The sequence below is a fragment of the Erpetoichthys calabaricus genome, chromosome 9, assembly GCF_900747795.2.
Source record: "Erpetoichthys calabaricus chromosome 9, fErpCal1.3, whole genome shotgun sequence".
Taxonomy (NCBI): Eukaryota; Metazoa; Chordata; class Cladistia; order Polypteriformes; family Polypteridae; genus Erpetoichthys; species Erpetoichthys calabaricus.
Genome location: NC_041402.2, coordinates 85594084 through 85608334, shown reverse-complemented (window position 1 = coordinate 85608334; position 14251 = coordinate 85594084). Strand labels below are relative to the sequence as shown.

The 14251-nt window shown below is 39.4% G+C and overlaps 1 protein-coding gene across 2 annotated transcripts in view; it reads right to left on the bottom strand.

The window, feature by feature from the left end:
• Positions 1-14251, bottom strand: part of LOC114657874 (chromodomain Y-like protein 2) — a 361796-nt gene that overhangs the window by 13804 nt on the left and 333741 nt on the right. For both annotated transcript variants that reach the window (XM_028809820.2, XM_051932120.1), the window contains exon 6: positions 10956-11099. In XM_028809820.2, the coding sequence (XP_028665653.1) occupies positions 10956-11099 (144 nt within the window). The remainder of the gene's footprint in view (positions 1-10955; positions 11100-14251) is intronic.

Genomic DNA, 14251 nt, shown 5'->3' with positions numbered 1-14251 from the left:
GCTGTGCGCAGATAGGACTTGATTGTACAATAAAATAAAATAAAGATAAAAAGACTAAAACAATCATCACCCATAAAGCGGATAGTAGACGTGACGTACTATATGTGTACCACATTTCAAGTGTATAGGTGCAACGGTTTGCGAGCTACAGGTCATTTAAAATCCTGGACAGACACACAAATTGCCACGGTAGCAAATTACAGAAGAAGATTTTACTGTTTAATAATTTATATTTATATGAAATGTGCTTCTTATATATTACTTCATATTCTCATATGATAATGATGTTAATGTTTATATTGATTTCTGTGTTATTAAAACTGCATGTATGTGTGTATACGCGACCCGACCTCGGATAAGCGGGAGACAATGGATGGATGGATGGATGGATGGATATATACGAGCTGTATATACCCGGCGTTGCCCGGGGCAGAAGTAACCTAATCGGTCAAACACTTACATATATACCAAAGTAAACCTAATCGGTTAAACAGCTTCATATATACAGAAGCGAACCTAATCGGACAAACAGCTAATCTATATACATAAGCAAACCTAATTGGTCAAACAGTTACATAAATACAAAAGCAAACCTAATCGATGAAACAGCTTCATATATACAGAAGCGAACCTAATTGGTCAAACAGTTATGCATGTGCAGAATAATTTTACAAAGATTATGCGTGTTAACAATCATTAAAAAGAAAAGATTGAGGAACTCTTCTTCTATATGTGATGAAGCTGGATGAAGCTGACTTGACGAAGACGTAGGTGGCATAGATTGGTTTTTCTAAAACAGAAGAAAAAAATGAGTATCTATTATTATTTTAAATTAGAATGAAAATGAGAACCTTGATTAGAGATAGATTATCCGTATTAAAATATGTGCATGAATAAACTTTTGGTAACTCTCTAGCAAAAGTTTATTCATACAAATTGCCATGGGATGGCTTTGTGAAAAAGTAAAAATTAGATAAAAATAAATTGAGAATGCGTACTTCGATTTGACTGAGATTATCTGTAATGATGAAAAAAAAGTTTAGTATGTTTTTTTTTCCATACGGGAAGGATGTAAAACCTTACATAGGCACCCTTCAGCCCGTACTGAAGGGTACTGTCAGATTCTTACTGACTAAAAAACACCCTTTTTATTCCACACCTACCCCAAAAACCACTATTAGGCATTACTTTGGGGTGGCAGTAGTTTAGTTATGAAACAGCTGGGTCCTGAAAAAAATCTGTCTTATTAGTGGCTTCATCACATATAGAAGAACAGTTCCTCAATCTTTTCTTTTTAATGATTGTTAACACGCATAATGTTTGTAAAATCATTCTGCACATTCATAACTGTTTGACCAATTAGGTTCGCTTCTGTATATATGAAGCTGTTTAACCGATTAGGTTTACTTTGGTATATATGTAAGTGTTTGACCGATTAGGTTACTTCTGCCCCGGGCAACGCCGGGTATATACAGCTCGTTTACTATAAATACTAGGACTCAATACCTTAAAACATTATTTTTTTCCAGTTTCATAAACAGCAATACAAATTCAAGTTTAAATTCTTGTGTAGGTTGATCTGTGGGTACTCATATGTTCCTCCCATATTCTGGCCTATGAGAAAAAGTGGCAGTTATTTGCCTTGTGATGGGCTGGTATTCTGTCTAAGGCGGGTTTCTGACCTATGCCTTAAGATTTCAGGATTGTCTCTAGCCCCCTTTGACCCTGAACTGGATTGACTGGGACAAATAGTTAAAAATGGAAATTTTGTATTAAGTGCTTACATATGGACTTATAGACCTACAGTATCTAATCTTCTATCTAATATTAGGACCTGACTGACAATCTGACAAAATTGCATTAAAAAATTAATAATGCAGAAAATCAGATGGGGCAAATGCATTTTTCAAGACAAGGTATGTTTGGGCCCTCTACTGAACGGTACAATGTCTTATGGTAATGGCAATTACCTCTTTTAATGAAAAAATTAAAGGAGGAAATATAACTTTTTCAGATCCACTTAACTGGGTCCTAGGTGCTGGGAATCCTATAACATCAAAGCAGAAGCCTAGCCTGGAAAGGGCACCACTCTATTGAAGGTCCCACTCATGCATTTACCCAATCCCACCATTGCTTTAAGCTAAATTAGACACACCAATTAACATATGCATTATTAACATAAGATTTGCACAGGGTGTAACGAAGATGGACAGGATTAGAAATGAGTACATTAGAGGGTCAGCTCAGGTTGGATGGTTTGGAGACAAAGTCAGAGAGCCAAGATTGCATTGGTTTGGACATGTACAGAGGAGAGATGCTGAGTATATTGGAATAAGGATGTTAAAGACAGAGGTGCCGAGCAAGAGGAAAAAGAGGAAGACCTAAGAGAAGGTTTATGGATGTGGTGAGAGAGGACATGCAGGTGATGGGTGTAACAGAACAAGATGCAGAGGACAGAAAGATATGGAAACAGATGATCTGCTGTGGCAACCCCTAACGGGAGCAGCCAAAAGAAGAAGAAGAATTAACATATGACATTAAGGCAGTGGTTCTCAATCTTTTCTTACTGAGTGCCTTAGCTCTAGCTGTCAACAAGTACAATAAAACATCAACATGTTAATTTGAAACAGACAGTTGATGTTAGGCTTACACATAAAACAGAATATACAGTGCATCCGGAAAGTATTCACAGCGCATCACTTTTTCCACATTTTGTTATGTTACAGCCTTATTCCAAAATGGATTAAATTCATTTTTTTTCCTCAGAATTCTGCACACAACACCCCATAATGACAACGTGAAGAAAGTTTACTTGAGGTTTTTGCAAATTTATTAAAAATAAAAAAACTGAGAAATCCCATGTACATAAGTATTCACAGTCTTTGCTCAATACTTTGTCGATGCACCTTTGGCAGCAATTACAGCCTCAAGTCTTTTTGAATATGATGCCACAAGCTTGGCACACCTATCCTTGGCCAGTTTCGCCCATTCCTCTTTGCAGCACCTCTCAAGCTCCTTTAGGTTGGATGGGAAGCGTCGGTGCACAGCCATTTTAAGCGTCGGTGCACAGCCATTTTAAGATCTCTCCAGAGATGTTCAATCGGATTCAAGTCTGGGCTCTGGCTGGGCCACTCAAGGACATTCACAGAGTTGTCCTGAAGCCACTCCTTTGATATCTTGGCTGTGTGCTTAGGGTCGTTGTCCTGCTGAAAGATGAACCGTTGCCCCAGTCTGAGGTCAAGACCGCTCTGGAGCAGGTTTTCATCCAGGATGTCTCTGTACATTGCTGCAGTCATCTTTCCCTTTATCCTGACTAGTCTCCCAGTCCCTGCCACTGAAAAACATCCCCACAGCATGATGCTGCCACCACCATGCTTCACTGTAGGTATGGTATTGGCCTGGTGATCAGCGGTGTCTGGTTTCCTCCAAACGTGACGCCTGGCATTCACACCAAAGAGTTCAATCTTTGTCTCATCAGACCAGAGAATTTTCTTTCTCATGGTCTGAGAGTCCTTCAGGTGCCTTTTGGCAAACTCCAGGCGGGCTGCCATGTGCCTTTTACTAAGGAGTGGCTTCAGTCTGGCCACTCTACCATACAGGCCTGATTGGTGGATTGCTGCAGAGATGGTTGTCCTTCTGGAAGGTTCTCCTCTCTACACAGAGGACCTCTGGAGCTCTGACAGTGTGACCATCAGGTTCTTGGTCACCTCCCTGACTAAGGCCCTTCTCCCCCAATTGTTCAGTTTAGATGGCCGGCCAGCTCTAGGAAGAGTCCTGGTGGTTTCGAACTTCTTCCACTTACGGATGATGGAGGCCACTGTGCTCATTGGGACCTTCAAAGCAGCAGAAATTTTTCTGTAACCTTCCCCATATTTGTGCCTCGAGACAATCCTGTCTCGGAAATCTACAGACAATTCCTTTGACTTCATGCTTGGTTTGTGCTCTGACATGAACTGTCAACTGTGGGACCTTATATAGACAGGTGTGTGCCTTTCCGAATCATGTCCAATCAACTGAATTTATCACAAGTGGACTCCAATTAAGCTGCAGAAACATCTCAAGGATGATCAGGGGAAACAGGATGCACCTGAGCTCAATTTTGAGCATCATGGCAAAGGCTGTGAATACTTATGTACATGTGCTTTCTCAAGTTTTTTTATTTTTAATAAATTTGCAAAAATCTCAAGTAAACTTTTTTGACGTGGTCATTATGGGGTGTTCTGTGTAGAATTCTGAGGAAAAGAATGAATTTAATCCATTTTGGAATAAGGCTGTAACATAACAAAATGTGGAAAAAGTGATGCGCTGTGAATACTTTCCGGATGCACTGTATATGTTAACCTGAACTACTGGCTTAATAAACATTTGAGATCAAAATTTAATTAAAAAAAACCCATCAATTAACAACACCACTCAACAAATAAAACAATTAGTAGGGACTAAACAACCCCCCTCCAACCATGTTTGTTTAATTAATATTTAAAAATAAACTCTACAGTTTACTTGAACAACTTTCAAAATGAAATTATTAACTTTCAATTGAAATGCTAGTGACTATTGCTAGTGAGCTATTCTGATGGTGACTTGGGGAGATAAAGTCTTTATACTCAGGAGACAGGTAAGTGACAGCACAACAATGTTCTGAATGCTGATCAGTGTCTGTGAGACGTGCCCAAACTTAATTCGGCACACTTTAGAGAATTTGTGCTACAATATAATTATGGTTGCCTGTCAGCAAATAAGAGGGGTGCAAAGAAACTGAATTGCTGTCTTTATACTTTATAAATAACATTTACTTTGCACGCATCTACAACTTGATCTTTTCATTTTCTCTCAGATTTAGAATGCACCACCTACTGACTGCTGTCACCTCTCCTCCTTCTTTTGCACGTCCTACCCCCTAATCTATACACTTAAACATATATGTATGTCTGCCTACTAATATCATTTAGAGTTCAATATACTATGCTATTTATGCTATTACAAAAACTTATTTTTTGAAACAGTTAAAATTTGAATTGCATTCTTCTTCTTACTCTTCATCTTTACCCACTTCTATGTGGGTTTGATGTGCTTGATCAACCTTCTCCAAACAGATCGGTCCTGCACTTCCTCGTCAGTCAAGCCTTCTTTCAGATATTCTTTTACTTTATTACTTCATCGCATGCCCAAACCAATTCAACTTACTTTCCTGTACTTTCTTAGGTAAATCTCCCACTTTTGTTGTACCTCTGATTGTCTCATTTCTTATTCTGCCCTTTTTTGTAACGCCACACATCCATCCCAAAATTCTCAGTACTTCCACATCTAACTTGCACTACTTTTACTGCCCATGTCTCAGCTCCATACGTCACTGTTAGTGTTGCGAGAGTCATAAAAATCTTACTTGCCTTAATGTTTCAATCAATCACACAATACTCCAGATACCTTCTTCTAATTATTCCATCAACACTGTACTCTATGGATTATCTGTACATCTACTTTTCCATCTTAGACTACCACTGCTCCTATATATTTACGTTTATCCACTCTTTTCAATAGCTCTCCCTGCAGGCTACTTATTTTCAGCCCTCTAGGTCTTTTATCCCCTGACTCAACACATCCACAACTAGAACAAAGAGGTTAGGACTTAAAGATGATTGTTGGTGCAGACCTAATCTAACTGCTTTTAACCCAAGTCCTCACTCCCTCATACATATTCTGCGCAATCCTCATATACTTCTGTGGTACTCCTTTCTTTCTCATGCACCAGGTGTCTTGTCATACTTTTCAGTGCCTCCTTTACTTCCTTCCGCCTTATTTTTGATATTAACCCTTCATTTGTGTCTCCATCCTAAAATCCTACCCTTGGATTTTCTTCATTTCATAGTTTTTCAAAGTACCTCTTTCATCTTTTCTTGATCCTGTCATGCTCATTTAAGACCACATGTTGCTCATCTTTCACCTGCTTTATCTGGCTAAAATCCATTCTAGCCTTGTTCTTGGTGCTGCCGTGCAGTGCCCAGTGGCTGTGGGGTATCTGTTGGTGAAGAAAGATTCACGGATCTTGACTTTGCTGACGATGCTGTGATCTTCGTGGAGTCAATGAAGGCTCTGATCGGGGCTCTCAAGAGACTGAGCAAGGAGTCTGAATGTCTGGGCTTACGAGTGTCCTGGATAAAAAACAAGATCCAGGTCCTTAAGGACCTCTTGGGCACAGCTATTAGCAGTGTGTCTGTCTGCAGAAAGACTGTTGACCTTGTTGAGAGGTTTATTTACCTCGGCAGCAACATTCATGTCTCTGGTGACTCTTACTATGAAGTCAGTAGATGGACTAGTAGAGCATGGGGGGGTCATGAGGTCACTGGAAAGGGATGTGTTGTGCTCCTGATATCTATGCAAAAGGATGAAGGTCAAGTCTTTAGAGTACTGGTGTTTCCTATCTTGCTATACATTTGTGAGACCTGGATACTATCTAGTTACCTGAGACGAAGACTGGACTACTTCGGTACTGCGTCTTTTCAGAGAGTCCATGGGTACTGCTGGTTTGACTTTGTATTGAATGATCGGTTGCTCATGGAGTCTCGAATGAGGCACATTACTGCATTGTGAGGGAGCATCAGTTACGGCACTATGGCCATGTGGCACGATTCCCAGAGGGTGATCTAGCTTGCAGAGTCCTCATTGTTGATAGCACAAGTGGCTGGACCAGGCCAAGGGGATGCCCATGTAACACTTGGCTCTGGCAGATAGATGGCCATTTCCAGAGGGGGGGACTGGATCGCATGTCTGCCTGGTGGGTTGCCAATCAGGATCAAGAACTGTATCATACCATGTAGTGGTTGCGGAAACGCGCTGTACCAGTGCATGCTCTCAAACCTGACCTGACTAGACCTTGTTCCTAGTCTTCACTATTCAGAGGAATCTTTCTCTCTCCTTCTTTTGTCTCCAATTTTTTACACTTCTCTTCCAAAGCATGCACATTGGATCTTGCCACTGCCTTCTTTGACTCTTTGTTTTTCTGCCTATACATTTCTTCATCTTCCTACCTCTCTGAATTGGTACAATTTCTGCATGTGCCTCCTTCTTAACCTTTATTACATCATGAACCTCAGGATTACCACCACCATGTCTCTTTGTCCCAAGGTAGCCTCCTTCCTGTCGTTCTACTCAACACCTCTCCATATACTCTTAACACAACTTTTCTATTCTTTTCAAACCATTCATCCACACTCTCAAATAACTGCACTTCATTTAAAACTTTCTCCCTAAACCTGTTCACAAGCTGTTCTTCTTTTAATCTCCACCACTTTACAGTTGGTACTGCTTTCTCTGGTTTTACTCTTGTGCTGATTTTGATCTCCCAGTCCATCACCACCACTTTATGCTGCACTGTCATAGTTTTCCCCATTTGTGAACTTATAATTCTTGATCTCTTTCAAATGAGATCTTCTACACATTAGTCTATTTAGCATTCCCTTCCTCCACTACTGTAAGTCACAAGCTGATTTAAATTATTTAAAAAAAATAAGTTAATTACTACCAAATCAGATGCCATGGCAAAATCTACTACCTTCTCCCCTTAACTCATTTCTCTCTCCAACTCCCCACCCTCCATGTACTTTCTCCATTATTTCTCTACTCTTTCCCAGATGCCCATTTAGATCACCACAAACAATCACATTTTCTCCCCCTTGTACTGCTCTAAGCTCTTCATTCATTTGTGCCCAGAAAACGTTCTTCTGCTCTTCCTCACAGCCTACTTGAGGAGCATATGCACAAATGACATTAACTACTATTTCATCAAGGCATAGCTTGACCCTTGTCACCCTATCACTCCGCTTATCACAATGATAGTTCTTTAGATACTACTATACGTACACCACTTCTTCTTTGCTGTTTTGGTCCAGGGCGGCACGGTGGCGTGGTAGGTAGCGCTGCTGCCTCGCAGTTAGGAGACCCGGGTTCGCTTCCTGGGTCCGCCCTGCGTGGAGTTTGCATGTTCTCCCAGTGTCTGCATGGGTTTCTTCTGGGTACTCCGGTTTTCTCCCACAGTCCAAAGACATGCAGGTTAGGTGCACTGGTGATTCTAAATTGTCCCTAGTGTGTGCTTGGTGTGTGTGTGTGTTTGTGTGTGTGCCCTGCGGTGGGCAGGCGCCCTGCCCGGGGTTTGTTTCCTGCCTTGCGCCCTGTGTTGGCTGGGATTGGCTCCAGCAGACCCCCGTGACCCTGTAGTTAGGATATAGCGGGTTGGATAATGGATGGATGGATATTTCGGTCCACTGTACAACTACGTAAAGCCTCCTCCTAATTCTCATGCCTTATTCCCCCTCCATTTCATTTCCTGCACACACAACACTCTCACCTCCCCCCTTTCTACTTAAAATATAAATTGCATTAATATTATTGAGTTAACTAATAAAAAATACGCTGTAACGGGTCTTGTTTGGGGCGGCACGGTGGCGCAGTGGGTAGCGCTGCTGCCTTGCAGTTAGGAGACCTGGGTTCGCTTCCCAGGTCCTCCCTGCGTGGAGTTTGCATGTTCTCCCTGTGTCTGCGTGGGTTTCCTCAGGGTACTCCGGTTTCCTCCCACAGTCCAAAGAAATGCAGGTTAGGTGTATTGGCGATTCTAAATTGTCCCTAGTGTGTGCTTGGTGTGTGGGGGTGTGTGTGTGTGTGTGCGCACCCTACGGTGGGCTGGTGCCCTGCCCAGGGCTTGTTTCTTGCCTTGCGCCCTGTGTTGGCTGGGATTGGCTCCAGCAGACCCCCGTGACCCTGTAGTTAGGATATAGCGGGTTGGATGATGGATGAGGGTCTTGTTTGACACCTGCACCCCATTTACAAGTGACAGTGAAAATTACAATAAGGAAATAAAAAATTAACTAAGAAGCAAGAGTGTTGAGAGAACAAAGTTAGCAAAGGACGCTGGATTGTTACTTATGGTTGGGGTGAGGTACGTGTCATTATTATCCAATAGAAATAAGGCCTATAACAAATATGCCTGAGAGTGCACAACTAACAGATTAAAGCAAACAGAAATGTATCATGCACAATGCAATGTCATTAAAATTGCACCGTAAGAAGTCAATGGTAGATTATATCAATTAAACACATGCAAGGCAGCACCGGTAGTTTTTCTTTTTGTTGTTTTTTATCAATATTTGTTGCAAGCTAATCTGTACCATTATTATCTCTCTGTTGAATGACTCCCAGATGGCACAAATAGTTGTCAAATACTGTACTTCCTGCATTGCATTTTGATTTGCCTTCTCTCATTGTATCTTTGGCATTGTTGAGCTAAACTCGACCACAATAATTGTTATCTACTGAAGAGATAATTAAGAGATTAAAAACTCTTGCTGGATTTAGACTTACACTGTACATCTTTTTTCTGTTTACATTTCCTAGACAAGGCATGTAGTGAGAAGTAAAGCAAAATGACACCCTAATACTACTAGACAAGGCATGTATGGGAAAAACTCAATTAGATTCACTCTTGAGTCATCATAATGTATTTCAATAAACTGATTTGATGGATACAAAAATTACAAGAGGATTGCAAGCCTTTACATATCGTGTGCTGTTAAACACCCTTTAAATGTAAACATGACAGAGGATTGACCAATGCAAAAGATTTGTGATTGAATGTCATTTAGGAACTTTATCCAAGTTGCACATTCATGTGAGGCAGCATGTAGGCTGAGAACCCCTGCAATAAGACAACTTAAAATGGTCTGGCAGGATCACCTCCCCTAGATCAGAGGTTTGAAAGTTGAATTCTGGAGTACCATTGTGGCTACAAACCTTTTATTACAACATTTTCCAAATCAACTGACCTAATCATTTAATTAGCTGGTCTTTTCTCCTCTTACTTTGAAGAAATTCAAAATGCATTTTTGCAAGTTTCATTAAAGCACAAAAGTCACAATAAATTCCAAAAGGACTTGAGAAGGATATCACTGTCAAACCGCAGCTAGTAATAAGGGCAAATGCAGGATATTTATAACTTAAGAATAAATCTTTTAACATAGTGGTCAGCATCAAAAGCAAGTCTGCTTTGCACAAAAGGCAAAGGGAATTGCCTGAAGCAAAGGCAATCCAAGTTGAACAAAGTACAAATGCAGAAATCCAAGGCCTGGTCAAAAATCAGAAAATTCACAAAAAGTACAGAAAAAGGTGCAAGAACTCACAGACACCGGAGTGCATTCACAATGAACCATAAGGAACTATGGTAGGCCTTCCAGATTTATTCAGTGGAGAGCAGTTCCTGGCGATGATTGGCAGGTGGCCCCGCCTCTTAGGGGACTACCCACAAAAAATACATGGAAGCTAACACAGGCTTAGATGCAGATATATAAAATGTGAAGAAGAATAAGATTACCCATAAATGAAAGAAATAGTAACACATGCAGACACAGTAAATCAAAAAATGTGCACCAAAGACATAAAACAGATATTTGAACCCCAGCCAGGAAGAGAACCCTGTCTGAAACATGACAAAATGTTTCTTTCTTTTTAATTCTAAAATTTCATTTTCTGTAAATTTCCTTTACATGAAAACAGAAGAAAAAAATGCTAGCTTCTTTAACAATCTGATCAACTAGAAGTAAAAGGGACCTACTGATTTGAGAATGGTAGGAGTGATTGGAATGAAACCCTGCAACCACAGTAGTATCCTAGAACTAATGCTCTGCCACATCATTTGTCGAGTTCTTCTGATACAACTGAGGGGCAGAGAAAGTATATCTCTGTATAGTTACAATATCAAATACTACAACAGAAAATAATCTCACATAAAATATTTATTTCTTTTTATTTCACAGAATTGGCAATTAAAATTTAATCAGTCTGCTCTCTTCTAATTTTAGCTGACAATCTCCATGTAAGGGCAAGGACATTTCCACATAGAAGATTCTAAGAATGTAATATGAAATTAACTTTAAAAAAACTATGTAACAATAAAAATAAAATAATACCAATGCGCTGCAGGCAGCCATTTCCTTCACTCGCAGCATAACTTCTTGACTGAAAGTTGTAGGCCAGAACACTTGTGATACCAGACCTCTGCTACAAGCCTCTTGTGCTGTTAGCTTTCTTCCACAGAACAACATTTCATTCGCCTGACACAGAGGGAGAGAAAATCAAATTTGATTTTGATTTTGTGCAAAGGAAATATATTTATTATTATTAATACTATTATGTATTTAGCAGATGCCTTTATCCATGATGATTGACAAAGCAAGTTTTAATGTATACAAGAATGATAAGAAGGCTTGAGGATCAAAAGAAACAGAGAACAAGATAAAAAAATAAGCAAGAGGAAGAGCTACTACTATAATATCATACCTGCAACTAAACTATGACAAAAATCCATATATCAAAGTCTTTGTCAGTACAACAGTATGTATCCTGTAGGAGAGACACTATGTAGATCTAAAGTATTTACTAAAATGTGTGTTTTTCAAAAGATGCCCAAATACAAGTAAATTGGGAGCAGTTCGAATACATAAATGGAGATCATTCCACAGCTTTGGATCAAGAACAGAGAAGCACTGTCCAGTCTTGACATTTCTGGAAAGGGGAGGGGATGGTTAGGAGATGGGCAGTACGGAGACTTCTTGAACGGGCATATAAAGAAACTAAAGACTGGAGACTCTGAAGAGCAGAACCATTCAGAGAAAGATGAGTCATGACAAGAGTTTTGAACTGGATCCTTGCAGCAACAGGAAGCCAGAGGAAAGACCGAAGCTGAGGAGTAGTAGTAGTGAAATGAGGAATAGAGACATCCATTTGAACATCTGCAATCTGAAGGAGCTGGACAGGTCTGATAGCAGCTGAAGGAGGTCCTGCCCGGAGAAAGTTTCAGTAGTCCACTTGAAAGAACCAGTGCCTGAACAAGGTGTTGTGTGGCCTACTTAGTGAAGAAGGATCAGATCCTCTGAACAGGATTGGGTCATTGAAGAAATATTTTCAATTAATGAAAGTGAGGAGTCCATAGGTATGTATAATTACGGAGAAAAAAATCACAAGATATTTTGAATTTTTGAAGAAGTAAGAGAAAAGATAGATTTTAGCAATTCTACTAATATTTTCTTTGTTTTTTTACTTTGTTTGGGCCGATATGAGAAGTTACTGAATGTAAAAACCATATAAAAGGAATGTAGGTTTAGTTTTGTTTAAACATATTTTTATATTATATACTGTATTATTTTGTCTACTATAATATATGAACACACATTTTGTTTATAAAACACGCTTAATCTCCAATCAAGTCTATAATTTCAGAAAATACCATGAGCAGACTTATTGAAAATTTTAGCTAAATTCAAAAATATCCAGTATAAGTTAATACAAAGAGACAGGAAAAGGGACTTACTATGAAATCAGGATAGCGATTCCGGACTAGATTTCTTTCTATAACCTATCAGATGTTCATCATCCATCTATTAATTTATTGAATTGTTAAATCTATTTTTAGGATTGTGGGGAAACAGTTTATTTTAATACTCAGCAGCATAAATAAATGATCTTCAATAGGAAAGCTTCTGGAGAAATTTGGAGCTTTGCTTTATTTTATAACATTACCCCTGAAAAGGAGGAGTTTGCTTTATGTGGGTTAACAGAAAAAAAAGAATGATAAAAGTTGTGATTTAATGCTGGCAAAAAACATTAGATTTTTGCTTTGTTCTTCCTTCTTTGTTTAAATATAAGCTACCTCTGGCTCAGTTCCACTGTTCAAGGATGAGCTGGCCCACATTCAGGATTATTTCCTGCATGTTTTTTTTCAATCCAGTACCTCATATAACCCATTTAAGAAGGAAATGGATGCCACTATATAAAAAGCTGACTGGTTATTCTGATTATTATAGTGAACAGATTAACTCATTTTAGTAGGAGATAACATGCAGACTGAAGAGGTGGAAGAAAAGTTTACGATTGGAAAAGATCCTTAATTTATCTGTCAAATTAATTGCAATGTGTATGCTTCTGGTTATTATTATGGATTGCTGCTCATTTATCATTATTAGATGTTTCAGTGATTTTATTTGCTTAGCAACATTAGGAAGTTTATATGTCAATTTCCAAATTTTAGATAAAATAAATCAGTCGATGGACTGAAAATGTTGACCACTTGAAAGATCAACTAATATAATTTGGAACATTTATGGGTCTTGTAACAAAGCAGTGTGATGAACAGTGCAGTAAGTGTTGCAATTTGTAGATATGGATATGTGCAAATTAAAAACTCTCTCTGCTTAATGAAACTGGCTGACAATCAGAAACAAGCCTGCACATCATAAAACAAAGCACTGTGAGATGACAATTTTTCTTTACTACAGAGTTTTCTACTTGCAGTGTACAACATGTTTATTTTTTGTAATCAGAATTCTGCTGCACACACCTTCTGTAATATACAGTAAAATCATACCTTTCCTGACAGGGATGGCTTTGCCTTGAAACATTTTTTAAATTCCTCCTCAGGGAGGATAATCTATATTTTAGATTGATGGATGCTAGCCATTAGCCTGTGACCAGACTGACTTCTCCCCAAGTGACCCATTTAGAAAAACAATTGACCATTGTCTCATTTATGATGCTACAGTTTTTGTGTTAAAAGCATATTCCTTAATATTCACTACAGTATGGTGGTAACTCTGCCTAGGCAGTTTGTCTTAACACCTGGGGCAACCAACGTGCTTCAGGGAGACAGATGCTTAGCCTGTCCCAAGCCAGGATAAACCAGGAGGGTTTCCGGTCAGTTGAAACTACTTTGATGTAAAACAGAATCGTCAGGCCCAGTCAGCTGATGAGAATGTTCAAAACTCACAGCGACTCCGAAAAGCATGAAAGAAAAAACACAAAGCAGCTTGAAGAGCTGCCAACAGATCCAGTCTCATGGATCCATGCTTGGTCAGGGGGGAACCAATAGGACCTCTGTTTCTGAAACTGTTGATGCAGGACAAACAAAAGCTAATTGAACCACTCTTACGGCTTACATCAGTCAAGCAAAAGCATTCAGACAATGAAAGCATCAGGGAAGTTGCACCAGATTACATCGGGGTGCACTCATAACAATATTGACCTCGTGTGCATTCGAGAGCATAGGTGGAAAGCACGGGAACAGCAATGGAGGATGGTTATTCATATATGCTATAGCGGCAAACGAAGGCAACAGAGGAGTCAACATTCTACTGAAGAAGAAACATGAAGTTATAATTAGCTCAACACAATTCGCATCCAACAGAATCATACTGACCACCTCAAAAGAAAT